At 42.4% G+C, this 16,932-nt stretch overlaps 2 protein-coding genes and 1 long non-coding RNA gene across 3 annotated transcripts; all 3 read left to right on the top strand.

Moving 5' to 3' along the window:
• Positions 1–207: 207 nt before the first annotated feature.
• Positions 208–3,952, top strand: LOC102721176 (PHD finger protein ALFIN-LIKE 2). Its single transcript, XM_006657515.3, has 5 exons — positions 208–383; positions 518–550; positions 642–864; positions 3,134–3,257; positions 3,355–3,952. Exons 1-5 carry the CDS (start codon positions 281–283, stop codon positions 3,607–3,609), a joined length of 738 nt encoding a protein of 245 aa, XP_006657578.2. The 5' UTR covers positions 208–280; the 3' UTR covers positions 3,610–3,952.
• Positions 3,953–5,751: 1,799 nt separating this feature from the next.
• On the top strand, positions 5,752–6,806 carry LOC107304643. Its single transcript, XR_001550714.1, has 3 exons — positions 5,752–6,001; positions 6,090–6,171; positions 6,263–6,806. It is a non-coding gene; the product is annotated as an uncharacterized LOC107304643 (long non-coding RNA).
• A 6,441-nt stretch (positions 6,807–13,247) lies between these two features.
• Positions 13,248–16,750, top strand: LOC102708075 (cadmium/zinc-transporting ATPase HMA3-like). Its single transcript, XM_006658354.3, has 7 exons — positions 13,248–13,524; positions 13,615–13,970; positions 14,055–14,307; positions 14,393–14,530; positions 14,610–14,937; positions 15,122–15,327; positions 15,406–16,750. The coding sequence occupies exons 1-7, from the start codon at positions 13,248–13,250 to the stop codon at positions 16,491–16,493; spliced, it is 2,646 nt and encodes an 881-aa protein (XP_006658417.2). The 3' UTR covers positions 16,494–16,750.
• The last annotated feature ends 182 nt before the right edge of the window (positions 16,751–16,932 follow it).

Below are 16,932 nucleotides of genomic sequence, written 5' to 3'. Positions count from 1 at the left end.
CAGCGACCCCTCGGCCCCACACGCGGAGCCCCGTCACCCAGCATCTCCCCAGACCCAGCCTACCACGAGCCCCACGCGCCACGGCACTGACCAAGGGGCCCCACACGGCCTCCCCCACCGTCGGTCCACTGCGCCCGCCTCGTGGACCGACGGCAGCACCCGGAGCCTTAAATCCCGGCTTGTGTCAGAGCCGCTCTGAGCGCCCCTCTCCCATCGGAGCCGCCGCCGCCGCCGCCGCCGCCGACGCCGACGCCGACGCCGACACGCAGCCGACCGTCCGATGGAGATGGCCGCCCCCGTCTCCCCCGCGCCCCGCACCGTCGAGGACATCTTCAAGGACTTCGCCGCCCGCCGCGCGGCCCTCGTCCGCGCCCTCACCGTCGGTAAAGAATAGCACCCCACACCTTCCTCTCTCTCTCTCTCTCGATGGTCTGGCTGGATCTAACTAGGGGACGGTGGCCCGCCGCTCGCCCGCGTGGTGGTTTTTGGGCTTGGGCTCCGTGTGGTGGTGGTGCAGATGTGGATGAGTTCTACGGCTTTTGCGACCCAGGTAAGACCGCGACCGGATCGGATCTGGCGAGGGAGAATTCGTGGAGGGGGGGTTGGGTTTGATTGATTTGGGGGTTTTGGTGCGTGAGCAGAGAAGGAGAATCTGTGCCTGTACGGGCACCCGAACGGGCGGTGGGAGGTGGCGCTGCCGGCGGAGGAGGTGCCGCCGGAGCTGCCGGAGCCGGCGCTCGGGATCAACTTCGCCAGGGACGGGATGCACCGCCGGGACTGGCTCTCGCTCGTCGCCGTCCACTCCGACTCGTGGCTGCTCTCCGTCGCCTTCTTCTTCGGGGCGCGCCTCAACGGCAATGAGAGGTACGGCCGCACGCTTCCATTAGATCCCGATGAATTTGACTGTCCCCGATGCGAAGATCACTTCTTTTGATGTTGCAATTGGATGGGTGTAGTTCAAAACTGCAAACCGAATCGAGTTCTTGTCGTGTGGGTGTAAATGCAATTCCGTTCTTATGCTTTGCCCCGTGGGGGCAAGGTTTATGTATTGCATTTTTTTATTTCAGCTCGACTGGTGCATGTGTGTGATTGCGCTTGTTGCACATGTTTCTTGTGCTTTCTTCCTCCTGCTTCAGCCCAATTTATTTTTTTCCCCTCTTTGCTGTGGATGGGGGCCATGTTTCACACTGTGTTTGCTTTATTTCTCTCTGACTTTCCTTTTTATTTTTGCTGAATTTGATTTATGTTTGCCATAAAACTGCAAATAGTGTGTTCTTCATGGTGATGGTTACTTAACAAACCTTCTAAATATGTTTCTTTGATGTCTGGAAATTTGTGTTTCGTTCGGAATTTGTTTTCTCAGCAATTTCCTTTCAGCTTTCACATCCTTGTCAGAAGTTGCGCGCGGGGGGGGGGGGGGGGGGGGGGGGGGGGGGTTTGAGGCTGATAGGCTCTGTATGTTTCCCAGTACATTGAAAGGACACTGTTTGTCATAATTTTCATATCATGTTACAATCCTGAGTGTTGCCAATTGCTGACCTTTCATGGTAATGCTTTTTAGGAATTTGGGTGTGGATGCCTTAGTTCAGGTTTTTGAAGGTTTTATGTTTTATGGAACATGCGAACATGACAGTACATAAGGGGTAGGGTATTCATGATAATATTCAACACCCCACCAATTAACATGTCTAAAAGCTAGCCAACAGGAGTAGGGTATTACTTCGTATTTGAAGGTTTTGTCTCCTACGCACCATCATACGTTCGATCGCATATGCCATCCCCTTTATTACTGCTGGTACAAAACATCGATAATACGTTTTAGCAAATGCAACTGATAAACAATCAAGTGTTCAAGTACCATCATTTTGTTGAACTTAACAATAGATTAACATCTAAGAAGAAACCGAGGCTTCACATGGGTTTGCTCTGTTCCTTCTTTAGAAAACTTTATGAATATAATTTTCTTTCTGTCATTGACTTTCTCTGTCGGGTTTTCAAGTTCTGCAAATGTGTTCATCCTCGTTTTTCTCATGTTCTGCAAATGTGTTGTTCATCCTCTTTTTTCTCAGTGACACATTCCACATTCTTGAAATGCAATGTATCAGATGGAGTCTTTTCATGCAAAATGAAGATAGAAGGTTTTTTGGGTCATTGGAAGTTTGGAACTACTGTTAGGTTGAATCCTTAATCGGCTGCAAGTTGTTTTTAATATTTAATGCAAGAATTTCCTAAAAGACAATTAATGCAGGGAGTTTGATCTTTGGGCATTTGGCCTACTTGAGTAACTGACTGCAGTGCACACCACGACAGCCATAATTCTGTGATGTTGCAATTTTTTCTTAACAAAAAATCGCTTATTTATTCTGTATATCCATTTTGAAGACTTGTTTGTTCACTTAATCCTGCTGGAACTTGGTATTTCTATTGCCAGCCATTTTCCAATTTTTCCTGGCATGAGGCTTTGTGAGTTAATTGTTCTATAATTTTGCCAGTTGTAGTAGTCTATGCATGCTTTCGTTGTAGTTTCAATTTTCCTGCATCTATACTTTCCATTTCCATTGTATTTTAACTTGGCAGTATCTTCTGTTTTGTGTTAGTGTCTGTTACTGTATCAGGGACAGCAGAGTACTAGACTCTGCAGCCCTGCCAGCATTTACTCTTGTCTTACATGGAATTAAAGCAGCAACAATTTTATTATCATCTGATAAAAAAGTGTGATGTTTGTTGATGTTGTTTCATTGCTTATCTGTTGTGTTAGAATGTTTCATATGGTATGATGGACTACTTAACTTATTAGGAAAATCCCTTTCTATCTTTTTTCTTCACCAGGTAATGGAATCTTTTTTTAGCATTGTATTTGCTTTAGGAGGGTTGTTTGCCTCTTGGCCTCATAATAATTTTCTTTCTATTTACAAGTTCTATCATATCTGTTGCAATTACTTCATGATTATATTGTTTTCGTATTATATCTATCCTGCCCAGGGATAATAAGTCTATCACATTATGTACTGGTGTGTTAGGTTCATATTATGATTTTAATTTCCTCCATTATTTTCTTGAAACCGAAAGTATCACATAATGGTTAATGAAATCCTTTTCCTGGATTCAACATAGTGGCTCTCTTGTTTGTCAGGAAACGCTTATTTAGTTTGATCAATGATCATCCGACTGTGCTTGAAGCTCTGTCTGATCGGAAGCATGGAAGGGATAATAAGTCTAGTGCCGACAATGGCAGCAAATCCAAGCACTCGGCAAAGGTGCCATACAAACACTGTATTGGTTTTTCATCTTGAAATATTATCAAACCGTATCCATTTGAGTCTTTACAAACTGAAAGCTGACTTTGTTATGCAGCGTGCAAATGATGTGCACACGAAAAACTCGAGGCCAGCGGTTGCTGATGATGGGTACGACGATGACGAAGAGCACAGTGAAACCCTTTGTGGAACCTGTGGTGGCCGCTACAACTCGACCGAGTTTTGGATCGGGTGCGACATTTGTGAGCGGTGGTTCCATGGCAAATGTGTTAGGATAACTCCAGCGAAAGCAGAGCACATAAAGCACTACAAGTGCCCTGATTGTAGCAGCTCCAAGAAAAGTAGGCAATAAAACCATGGAGCTGCTGCAGGCTCTCTATTGCTGACTCAGCTGATCAATCAAAACAATACTTGCCATCCCTCTTCCAGTCCCAAGTTGGCGGCAGATGTGAATTACTCTAGAACATTGCGCACTGTTGTGGTAGATGTTGGAAAAAAAGAAACTTTACAGGATAGTTGGTTTCATAAACTTGTCAGTTACTGTTGTGGTTGTTCATTTGGGATATGGATACTGTTACATTGTAGTGTTTAGAAGAAATTTGTTCATGCCTTGTTGCTAATCTGGTACGGAGTATTTCATTTCCTTGCTGCATGACATTCATTTCTCTCGAGAAGTCTGTGCCTGTCAGGGTGCATACTGTGATTTCTCCGGACATTAGTGTGGCAGTGTAGACTGTGGAACAGTCCTTGGCTGCCGGGATATTTGGTTGTGGTTGTTGGACTGAAATTTTTTGAGAATTAATATTATTTTAATGGAAAATCGTAAATTTAGTGTCCTGTCGAACTATCGTAGTTTGATAGGACCTTATCGAACGGTCAACAATTGACTGAGGAGGATATCAGACCAGATCGCCAACACTGCAGTTCAACAGGGCCTATCGAACTGTCCCTTTTTGATGAGGGTCTGTCTAACTACGATAGAAACCCCCTGTCGAACTGCGCTAGTTCAACAGGCCTATGGAGGGCCCTGTCGAACTCCCTCCGTTTGACAAATTCGTGATTTTTCTCGGATGACCTCTACGTTTGTGATTTTCTATTAAAATAATATTATTTCTTAAAAAAAATCGAGAGTCTAGCTACGGTGAGTCGCGACTCACGGGCTGCTCCGTGAGTCGGGGCCAAAAAAACATATCAAATCGCCTCTAAATTCTGATTTATATGGCTTAATAGATTCTAAATATCTAAATCTTATAGCACACAAAAATTTTCCCTTTTTGAACATTTTTAAGTATTTGTTTGAGATTTCTTAAAATGATACGTAACACATTGATTATTTTATTAATATTGTATAGTCATTTTTAAAAATCTCAAACAGATACTTAAGTCTCCAAAAATAGAAATTTTTTGCGTGCTATAAGATTTTGATACGAAGAATGTATTGAGCTGTATGAATTAAAATTTAGAGGTGATTTGACATGTTTTTAGACCCTGACTCACGATGCACCCTGTGAGTCACGTCTTATTTTAGCAAAAACTATATATGTATATACATAGTTATAGCAAACCTATGTATGAGTGCTATAAGACTAATACATGCACCCCTTAGAATAAACTATTATATATCCCCTTACATAAGCTATTCTATACTCCCTCCCCGTATATATATATATATATATATATATATATATATATATACATATATATATATATATATATATACATATATATATATATATATATATATACGCTAGTAATAAACAGCGGGTGATACAACATCCATATCACCAACCCCACACACCGTCCATCGTTCTCCCCCCATCTCCACACCTCTAGTTAAATTTTAACTTTTAAACAACACACCGCATATATCGATTTGAGTTAAATTACTGAGACACACCAACCATTGAGCACACCAATAGTCTAAACCAACTCGAGTTAATTTTTAACTTCCTATTTTTCAACGCAGACATTCACATTAAGTGCAGTTAAAAATTTACGGAAAAACACAGACATTAAGCAGAAGCGCATCATCTAGCTATAACATACAGTTAAATTTTAGGGGAAATTACAAAGCTACCATTATAATTTTGTAAAATTGGAGATCCACGTGTCATTGACTCATGTGGGTCCACACGTCATTGAGATACTAGTGACATATATCTAACTTTGCAAAATTATAATGGCACGGTTGCAAATTTCTCTAATTTTAACTGACACACAAACATCATATAACATTTTTCGCTTGTGTCCAGTTAACTTTTATCTCTTAGGTGCTCATGCTAGTGGAGTATAAGTTAAAGTTTAACTCAACAACGTTCGGGGTATTAAAATATAGTTGTTTTGATATGTCAGTTACTATGATTCGTGGTAGCGTATCTTCCGGTGGTTGGCACATCAAAACCAGCGCAGTTATCGGCATGCATGCCTTTCCTGGCCTATTTATTTTTCATTTTTCTGTTGTGTGAGAACAACTCCCCCATTTTTCTCGCAACATTTGTTCTTCAAGCGATCTCCAGCGACGACACAGTGCTTTCTCGGCAATCTTTTTCTCCTCAATCTTAGGCGGCTACCAGTTAAGTCCAAACATCATCGTCTTTACAATACATTACACATGTCATCCCGTCCGTAATACATAGGATTCATCGCTAACCGCATCTTACGTAGCACACAAGCCCGATCATGGAGCTCTCTAGAAAAATGCCGTCAAAGGCGAAGAAGATTAGGCTCTCAGACTCCCAAAACCGGTGTGGTTATCACCGCGCACGCCTTTCCCGATCTGTTCATTTCACATTTTTTCGTTGTGTGAGAACGACTTCCCTATTTTCCTCACAGCGTTTGTTCTTGAAGCGATATCCGGCGACGGCGCAGCGCTTTCCCGACGATCTTTTTCTCCTCGATCTCATGCGGCTAGCAGGTAAGTACAAGCATCATCGTCTTCACAATACATTACACATATCGTCCCATCCGTAATACATAGGGTTCATCGCTAACCGTATCTTACACAGCACACAACCCCGATCATGGAGGTCTCTAGAAAAATGTCGTCAAATGTGGTCATCTGGTAGGTTAGGTTGTCGACGACCGACGGTGGAGAAGGGCATAGTGTAGAAACGTAGCACATATCCTCGGTGGTGAGAAAGACGTCCTCTTCCATTGACGTTGACAGCGGGAATAGATTTGACAATATTGGAGGAAGAGGACCTGACACACGAAACTCTTCTGGCATCTCATACTCTGTTGTAAACTCTTTCGGCAACTCAACTTCAGACACGACATTAGTGACCACAACGGGTTTTTCACACACCTCGCCAGGGTTCTCGGTGGTACACGTTTGGGTTTTTTGTCGATGAATCTGATTGGTGTAGATGAAACCGACTATACTGTGTGTTTTCTGTGAAATGTCTAATGTGTCATAAACATCTGAAAGCAATGTTTGTACCCAACAGCATACTACGCGTGTAGACAGTAACAATTAGGTTTATGTGGATTTTGTTATGTAAGATGAATGTATATATTTTTACTATTATTGATAGGGTGACAAACTTTATATTATGCGATGTGATAAGTGAATGATCTATTATATTTTGTGGTATTTTGCTTACTTGAACTTTTCCAACTATGTTTATAATCAAACACGGCACAGAGGCATTATAAGTTATTTTTTTTAACTCAAACATGCTGACAAGGTTTCGGTCTTCATTGATAACAACAAATTTTTAACTTAGCACCTACTGAGCCATCTAATTGTTGATTTGGTTCCGAGTGGCATGTGTGTTAGTTATTTTTTAACTCAAACAAATGTTAAGTGTGGACGAAAGTATTTTTTCCATTACCATCAGAAAGTTATTTTTTAACTCAACAAGTACAACATCGTAATAACTACATCATTTTTTCGAAGGTAGCAATCTCACGCAGACATTCTGAATGATAGTTAAAATTTAACTACACAACGAATGGCTACAAATGGACTAGTAAAAGAACACATTCCATTCACGTTGCCATTAATTAATTTTTAACTCCGCAAACCTTCATGGGGACTGAAAGCTGTGGAGGTCATCAGTTAATTTTTAACTCCTTAATCAGTAAATGCACACATTCCTTTATCATTGTTATCACTTAAATTTTAATTCCACAGCGTATCATAGTAAACACCCCATGCATATATAAGTTCTTACTCGTATTTGTCAATTATTTTTTAACTCCACTAGCTTTGTTGAGGGTGGTGGGAAGGGGTGGGGATGACGTGGAGATTGATTGGTTGGATCGCTGTGAGATGTGCTACGTTGGTTTGTAGCGCGCGGCGTTTCTGTGGCCCGTTGTGTAGCGCCATCGTGTGTGTATATATATATATATATATATATATATATTATAAACTAAATACCCTTGCTTACATGGAATGTACGATAGGAAAAACATAGGATAGGAAAATTATAGAGATAGGAAAGGAATTCACGTGGAGAACATAGGAATGGGAAACACATGAAACTAGAAGTAAGAATCATTTGGATGTACATGGGAACAGACATAGGAGATGTTCAAGGGAAATGAAAAAAGAGCTTGGAATTTTCCAATGAAGCCGATCGTCAGGGGAAATTTTCTTGTAGGTGGTTAGTGCGATGCGAATGGTGGGAATGGAAAAATTCCTGTCAACAGTATTCCTTAAAAAAATCCAATGAAAATCATGTCATCCGAACAGGCCCAATTGTGAGATAATCCAAATAATTTCATTCTCACAGATGGCTTTGCAATGTAAAATTGTATTCTAGAGCTGAAATATATGAATAATACGTATAAGGATCTTTTTTAAAAACATTATAATACATGGAGTAGTTGGTAAATAAAAACATAGGCCATCACCATTGCCTTTATTTAAAGCAGTATAGATTTTAAAAATACGCCTGTCTAGTAGGTTGAAAAAATGCTCGTGGAATCTGGGAAATCATCCATCCACGTGTTATGTTCTTTCAGCTGTATACCTGATTGTTCCATCGCATTTCCATTTTAGAGATAATCTACTGTATCCGATATGCAACATATTACCTCCGTCCCTAAATGTTTGACAGCATTGACTTTTTAATACACGTTTGACTCTTCGTCTTATTCAAAAAATTTACATAATTATTAAATATTTTTATATCATTACATTTATTGTTAAATATACTTTGATGCATATATATATAACTTTATATATTGTACAAAAGAATTTGAATAAAACAAATGGTCAAACATGTGTAAAAAAGTCAATAACGTCAAACATTTAGGGACGGAGGTAGTAGTATAAAAGTTTTTGAAAAAATATTGAATTACGTACAACAACTTCTATGTCAATTTATATTCTTTTTGAAAGCTTTAAGGGTATAATCAGTTGTTAACCTTACTAGTTTATAGGGTATTTTAGGTATTTTTTTAAATCATCGGCTCAACAATTGACAAATTTATTGGTATATTACAGAAAGTGACAATGTCAGTGATAAATTAACGAACCATGACAAACTTAGTGGCATGAAATATGCTCTCTTCATTTTAATAATTCTGTCACACTACTCTCATGTGACATCTGTGTAGGCTATGGTCTATGGCCTATGAGGCTATGAGTAAGAGGGATGTTAGATGCATATCATCCCTACTAATTATGTGTTAGTAAAATAGACTTATAACATATACACAAATTTAACATAAAAACCTTTATGAGAAAAAATGGGTGTTGACCAATAACCACAATAAGAGGATGATTGAACGAATGTAGGAGAATACAACTACCATCGAGCCCTGCTCATGCAACATATAGGAGATATATAAAGGAAAAATCCAGTGCCCTAACATGAAAACACTGCAAGTCTTATTAGGAAACTAATATTTAAATAAAAAATATTTTCATGTATTCCATGAAAAAAAATACCAAGAGGGTGATTGTTTGGCTTTTTGATGAAAAAAAATCAAACATCATATTTACAAACAAAAAATAATTTGTAAATAAAATTTTTATATATGTATTCTTAGCGATTTAAAAGTGAAAACTGAAAAATAAACTTTGATGAAAAATCCCAAAATCAACTCTAAATTTAAGGTTGAAAATTCAAATTTTAGTTTATAAACATGGCCACAAGTGAAAAGATAAGGATGCAAATACTAAATCTAGTACATCTGATGTGACACATCCTAATACTATGAACCTACATATACATTTGCTCAGATTTGTTGTACTAAAATATGTCACATCTTACTAGTTTTATTATTTTTTTTAGTCGCGTAGAGTATCCATAGACGATTTAGCACAAGCATAGTAGCTAGGGCTTGTGCAAGTTGATTGATCTAGTGCACACGTGAATCCACATGCATGCACAATATTTTCCATCGAAGTGTGTTAAACTACAGTTTAACTTCAATTCACACCACAAAAATTGTTTGCAAAATCAATCAAATTTTATCCATAGGTTGCCTAGTGGCAGCTAGATATCTATGTGGAATGGTCTACGGTCTTGTGGACCGTGAATGGTAGTATATCATTAAGCATTAGCTTAAGCCTTAAGTCATTGCTTCCTTCACGTGTTTTGCCTGCAAGTTCAGACAAAAAGAAATTGTATCTTTGTTCGATGAGATTATATATGTCTCAAGTTCAGTAGGCATGCAAGTCAAAACTGAACTCCTTAATGGTTTAAACTTTAAAATTGCATTTTTATAACTTTATTTCTGAACGTTGGCAATTTTTATTTGGAATCGCTTTCATAGTCAGAGAGGCTTGTCATATTCTAGCATTTGGTCTCCATCTGTTTCTTGTTTTGCTTTCTTTAGGGATAATATCAAAAATATTTTATTGGACAAAGTGTCATCTAGTGAGCTAAGTTTCATATATAATTATTTAACCCGGTTCTGGTGTGGAGTGTATCCTTAGCATTGGGACATAAATAACAGAAAAACTACACGGCTAGATTCTTCTGAAATGCAAACTGGTTATATTTTAAGCCAAGAGCCAACATAAAACGCAATGTGAAATATTACCTCCGTCCCTAAATGTTTGACGCCATTGACTTTTTTATACACGTTTGACTATTTATCTTATTCATTTTTTTTGTCAAATATGTAAAACCATATATGTGCATAAAAATATATTTAATAATAAATACAATGATATAAAAATAATTAATAATTATGTAAATTTTTTGAATAAGAGAAGAGTTAAACATATATAAAAAAGTTAACGGCGTTAAACATTTAAGGACGGAGGGAGTAGAAAATTTTAACAGTCCTTAAAAAATGTCAGGTAAAAATTAGGGTTTGGGCATGGAAATTGAGCAGTCATCAGCTGAGGGCTTCCAGTTTTTTTCATCGTTAGAAGTTGGGGGTTTGTTAGGGTTAATGTAAATTTTTATCCATGCCTACTATTTTAGCCATGAACTTTAAGAGAACTCCTAAGTTAGTGTCTTTAGAAATTAATAGCTCACCATGGAGGATAAAATTTTACGTGGCAAGAGAATTAATGAGATAAAAAGAGCGTGAAACCATATCCTACATAAGAAACAGTCCACGGTGAAATACCAACACACAAAGAAACAAGATACTATCATTGGGAAAGATGGAGTATATGGCACAAAATTAGATAGAAATCAACAAATGGAAGGAGATAGGGACAGAGAAATTTATTATTTGCTCCCACATGCTGTACAAACTATGCATTGGATAATGAACAGTCCTAAACTCATCACAAACTAGACTCTGTTTTGTCCATTTCAACCGAAAAAACACAGGAGAAATTATTCACATAGCACAAAGTGTCTGTGCTCTAATCGATTTCATTACCCAATCTAAGTACATTTCAATGTGTTAAACGTTACATGTATAGTGCAGTCTCCATGTTTGGATCTTGTGTCGAAGTTGGATCTCCTGCAACCGTGTGCAACCCACTTGTCTTGCTTCTCTCTATAGTAACTGCATTGTCACCTCAGATTTTTATTAAATGTATATGGACTTCGGCTATTGTGTCCAAATGATATACTATCTGCCACTCAGCCAAATTAGACATTTTGTCCCTTTCCTGTTTAGTTCACAAAATTTTTTTTCTATAAACATCGCATCGAATCTTTGAATATCTAAATAGAGCATTAAACATAGATAAAAAAATAAACTAACTCTATAGTTAGGGAGGAAATCGTGAGACAAATCTTTTAAGCCTAATTAGTCTATGATTAGTCATAAGTGCTACCGTAACCCACATATGCTAATGATGGATTAATTAGGCTCAAAAGATTCATCTCGCAGTTTACAGGTGAGCTATAAAATTTGTTTTTTTATTCATATCCGAAAACCCTTTCCGACATCCGTTCAAGTGTCTGACGTGACATCCAAACATTTTCATCTCCGCAACTAAACACCATTAGTTGGTGAAGAAAAAATTTTAGGTGTCACGTCAAACGTTCGACTGAATGTCGGAATGGGTTTTCAGACCCGAATAAAAAAGGAATTTTATACCTCGCCTGAAAACTACAAGACGAATCTTTTGAGCCTAATTAATCCATCATTGCTTATGTGGGTTAATTATGGACTAAGTAGGCTCAAAAGATCTGTCTCATGATTTTCCCCTAATTATGTAGTCAATTTTTTATCTATGTTTAATGTTTTATTTAAGTGTCAAAGATTTAATGTGATGTTTTTGGGGAAAAATTAGAACTAAACGGGCCCTTAGGCATTGATTTTATGCTCATGCTTAGATTCGTTAATATCTATATAGAAGTTAGAAAATCTTATATCGCAAAACATATGAGTATAAAATACACTAGACATGAGATGTTATTTAGAAACGCTCTAAAAAGCATTTCGCTCTTGTATTTTTGTTTATGTTTATGTTTATAAACCAAATTCAAATTTAAAACATTAAATTTAGAGATGATTTTAGGATTTTTTTATCATAGATTATCTCTTCTCTTTTAGGTTGCTAAGACCATGTAGATTTATAAAATTATTTTTCATTTATAAATATATATTTTGGGTTTTGTTGGAATAGACAAACAACCCTTAATGAATTTAGGGAAGATTTGGTGTGTATGAACTTTGGCATTAATGACCTACCCCGTTCAAAATTCAATATGCCAACAACCAACTATTTGCAGTTATTATTGGACGGACCTAACTTAGAACAAACGTAGTTTTTGGAGCAACTCTACTATAATATGAACCACAAGGTAGCTGATTAACACCAGAGATTAAGAAATTAATCCAAACTGGTCCCTCCCTGCCAGGTTGCTAAGTACTCCCTCCTCATAAAAGTAGTCTATCTTATAAGACTAAAAACTAAGACTAAAATATTCTCTCTTTTCCAAACATCAATACAATTATTTTCTACTTGTTAAAATCCGAAGATATATATCCCTCATTTTAGTAAATCATGATGTATTGATTGCTTACGAAAATGAAGTTTTTTTTATAGACGAAGAAGATTAAAGATGAACCCTTCCGAGAAGGTGTAACATCAGTACTGATTAACACGTATTGATTAATTAAAGCAATCTTAATATAGGACACTACTCATAATTTTTCCACCGTGCATATCATAAAGAAACTATTATTAGACAACACTTTTATAATATAAATGCTGATAATTTATATATAAATTTAATGTGTTTATCTCTCATCATATCTTGGGTTTTATGTACAAATTATGTCTCATATAAGACATGGTTTTTTTATTTTATTAATTACGTGTCACATCATATTTTATCCTCTGCGAGCTTATTTAATTCTATAAATAACATGTTACTCGTTGCATTATTAATGCCCTAATTAATTAATCTGACCCTCAATCCCTGCCAGGTGGGCCCACCTTACTGGATTAAGACAAGCCCCTCACTGCCGGATCGGCTGCCCGTCGATTATAAAATCCCGAATTTTTTTCGCGCCGCCGTCGCTGTCGCCGACGACACCGCCGCGTCAGATCGCCTCTCTCTCTGATCTCCATTTGCTTTTCTTGTATCGGCTGGCGCGGCGCGGTGGACGGCGATGGCCGGGAAGGATGAGGCCTTGAGCGGGGAGGGGCTCGTGGAGAGGCTGCTGCCTGAGGCGACGAGTTGTGCGGATGTCGGCGGCGGCGGCGGCGGAGGGAAGAAATGGAAGAAGACGTACCTGGATGTGCTTGGCGTGTGCTGCTCCGCGGAGGTCGCGCTCGTGGAGCGGCTGCTGGCGCCGCTCGACGGCGTCCGCGTGGTGTCCGTCGTCGTCGCGTCCCGCACCGTCGTCGTCGAGCACGACCCCGCCGCCGCCTCCGAGTCCGCCATCGGTAAGCCGCCGCCGCCGCCATTAGTCCTGCACAAGATTCTTGCGCAGAATTCTCACGGCATCGAGTTGGCGTCGTCTTTGTCTTGACCAGTGAATGCTCTGAACAAGGCCGGCCTCGAGGCGTCGATGCGAGCGTACGGCAGCAGCGGCGTCGTCAGCCGGTGGCCGAGCCCGTACATCGTCGCCTCCGGCGTCCTCCTCCTGGCGTCCTTCTTCAATTGGCTCTTCCCTCCCCTGCAGCTCCTGGCCTTCGCCGCGGTCTGCGCCGGCGCGCCGCCGATGCTTCGCCGAGGATGGGCCGCGGCCTGTAGCCTCTCCCTCGACATCAACGTCCTCATGCTCATTGCCGTCGCCGGCGCGCTCGCACTCGGGGACTACACGGAGGCGGGAGGCATCGTCTTCCTCTTCACCACCGCAGAATGGCTCGAGACGCTGGCGTGCACCAAGGTACCATACCAATGTCATGTCACCGTCTTCTCCAACAAACCCACGGTGATCAAACCCGGACGAACACTCACGTCGCAAGTGCAGGCGAGCGCGGGGATGTCGTCGCTGATGGGCACGCTCCCGGCGAAGGCGGTCCTCGTGAACGGCGAGGTCGTCCGCGTGCGCGACGTCCGCGTGGGCGACGTCGTCGCGGTCAGGGCCGGCGAGATCGTCCCCGTCGACGGCGTGGTGGTCGACGGGCAGAGCGAGGTCGACGAGAGCAGCCTCACCGGCGAGTCCTTCCCGGTGCCGAAGCAGCCGCACTCCGACGTCTGGGCCGGCACGATGAACATGGACGGTAACCGAAACCTCACTCTCTCAAAACAATCAAGCTGATCGCCTCACAAAATGCATCATCGTTCATGCCATTCTCAACGTTGCAGGCTACATCGCGGTGAGGACGACGGCCGTCGCCGACAACTCGACGGTGGCGAGGATGGACAGGCTGGTGGAGGCGGCGCAGAACAGCAGGTCGAAGACGCAGCGGCTGATCGATATCTGCGCGAAGTACTACACGCCGGGTGCGCAATCGAACGCCAAACATCACCAATAAACCACCACAAACTCATCAGTTTACAAGAGAAACTTTTTTTTTTCCAGCTGTGGTTGTTGCTGCCGCAGGAGTGCCCATGATCCCGGCGCTGCTCGGAGCAGACAGCCTGCGGCAATGGTGGAACCTGGCACTGGTGCTGCTGGTGAGCGCCTGCCCGTGCGCGCTGGTGCTGTCGACGCCGGTGGCCACCTTCTGCGCGATGCTGCGGGCGGCGAGGATGGGGATCTTCATCAAGGGTGGGGATGTTCTTGAGTCGCTGGGAGAGATCAGGGCCGTGGCGTTCGACAAGACCGGGACGATCACCAGAGGAGAGTTCAGCATCGACTCGTTCCATCTTGTTGAGAACAAGCTGGAGATCGATCATCTTCTTCACTGGTAAAGATGATAATCAAAGAATTAATCATTTCAGTTCTTGGAATGCAGCTGCTAAAGATGATAGAAAGCTGAACAAATTCTGACAGACTTTCAACTGTAGCCTGTACCTGTTTATGGTTGTCGAAAAATCCTTGTTTGTGATGGAGAGTGAGACCTGCACAGTGTGAAATTGGGTTTCTTGCAGGGTTGCAAGCATTGAGAGCAAATCAAGCCACCCAATGGCAGCTGCACTTGTGGAGTATGCTCAATCCAAATCAATCCAACCAAATCCGGAGAATGTCGGCGACTTTCGGATATATCCCGGGGAAGGAATCTATGGAGAGATCCATGGCAAACACATCTACATTGGGAACAGAAGGGCATTGGCAAGAGCATCATCACCTCAGCAAGGTGAGCACAACACTATTACTTGTAGCAGAAGCTGAGCTGTCTGAATTCAATCTGACAACAACTTGTCACATTTTGCAGTTCAAGAAACGAGTGGTATGATCAAAGGCGTGTCCGTCGGCTATGTGATCTGCGACGGCGAGCTCGCCGGCGTCTTCTCGCTCTCCGACGACTGCCGGACAGGCGCGGCGGAGGCGGTCCGGGAGCTGGGATCACTGGGCATCAAGTCGGTGATGCTGACAGGGGACAGCACCAGGGCGGCCATGCACGCGCAGGGCCAGCTCGGCGGCGTCATGGAGGAGCTCCACTCCGAGCTCCTCCCGGAGGACAAGGTGCGGCTTGTCGGCGGCCTCAAGGCGAGGTTCGGCCCGACGATGATGGTCGGCGACGGGATGAATGACGCGGCGGCGCTGGCGGCGGCGGACGTGGGCGTGTCCATGGGGATCTCCGGGTCGGCAGCTGCCATGGAGACCAGCCACGCGACGCTCATGTCCAGCGACGTCCTCAGGGTCCCCGAGGCAATCAGGCTCGGCCGGCGAGCCCGCCGGATCATCGCCGTCAACGTGGCGGCCTCGCTGGCCGTCAAGGCCGCCGTGCTCGTGCTCGCCGCCTCGTGGCGCCCCGTTCTTTGGGCGGCCGTGCTCGCGGACGTCGGGACCTGCCTGCTCGTCGTGCTCAACAGCATGACGCTGCTGAGGGAGAAGTGGAAGGGCGGAAAGAAGGGCGACGCGTGCCGCGCCACGGCGAGGTCGCTAGCGATGAGGTCTCAGCTCGCCGCCGACGCCGGAGCGCCCAACTCCACAGCCGCGGGCGCCGGCCGTGAACAAACCAACGGATGCCATTGCTGCCCGAAGCCGAGCAAGTCGCCTGAGCACTCTGTAGTGATCGACATCCCATCCAACGGCGAGCATAAAGAAGAGCAGCCAACCATGGCGGCCATCGTTGCCAAATGTTGCGGCGGCGGCGAGTCCAAGAAGCCGGCGGCGAGCCGCGCGTCGCAGGGATGCTGCAGCGCCGGTGAAGGAAAGCCCATCAATGGAACTGGCCGTCGCTGCACGAACGAGAAGCCATCCTGCTGCGACAAGGGAGCGGCGGATGTGACCAATTCTTCGCCGGAAACGGCGAAAGGATGCGCAAATGAGGGGTGCTGCGCTTCTTTGCAAGATTGAGAGGTAAATTCTCTATAAAGGGAAAGATTTGAGCCGGAAAACGTTACAAATTTAACTGCACATTGCGTCAAAATGTCGAATTTGACTGAACATTGCGTATTGTATCCAGGATTGGTTTCCGGCATCCTCGTGGTCACATTTATGTGTTAGTGTAGAACTGTGAAACATGTAATACCAGGATCATGTAACATTAGTTTATTTATTTTGATTTCTCAGAAAACTTTTTTTTTTACAAGACATGGTAAAAGCATATGTTCTCATCTATCATATTCTACAGTGTACCTTCTCACTTCTACAGTACTCACTGCTCAAATTCAATGATTAATATACCATCTATATTAGAAAACATGTTTTTTAAGACATGGCACAAACACATGTGCTACGATTAATATCCATCTATATTGGAAAACATTTTTTTAAGACATGGCATAAACACATG

This window comes from Oryza brachyantha, chromosome 7 (assembly GCF_000231095.2).
Source record: "Oryza brachyantha chromosome 7, ObraRS2, whole genome shotgun sequence".
Taxonomy (NCBI): Eukaryota; Viridiplantae; Streptophyta; class Magnoliopsida; order Poales; family Poaceae; genus Oryza; species Oryza brachyantha.
Note: the sequence above shows the minus strand (reverse complement) of the source record. Positions and strands in the feature narration are given on the sequence as shown.

Bases quoted from the DNA above. Each gene is read 5' to 3' on its own strand.
- LOC102708075 (XM_006658354.3), top strand. From the start codon at position 13,248: ATGGCCGGGAAGGATGAGGCCTTGAGCGGGGAGGGGCTCGTGGAGAGG. The intron at 13,971-14,054 runs GTACCATACCAA...TCGCAAGTGCAG, and splicing joins AGACGCTGGCGTGCACCAAG to GCGAGCGCGGGGATGTCGTC. The intron at 14,531-14,609 runs GTGCGCAATCGA...TTTTTTTTCCAG, and splicing joins CGCGAAGTACTACACGCCGG to CTGTGGTTGTTGCTGCCGCA.
- LOC102721176 (XM_006657515.3), top strand. From the start codon at position 281: ATGGAGATGGCCGCCCCCGTCTCCCCCGCGCCCCGCACCGTCGAGGAC. The intron at 551-641 runs GTAAGACCGCGA...GTGCGTGAGCAG, and splicing joins CTACGGCTTTTGCGACCCAG to AGAAGGAGAATCTGTGCCTG. The intron at 865-3,133 runs GTACGGCCGCAC...CTTGTTTGTCAG, and splicing joins CGCCTCAACGGCAATGAGAG to GAAACGCTTATTTAGTTTGA.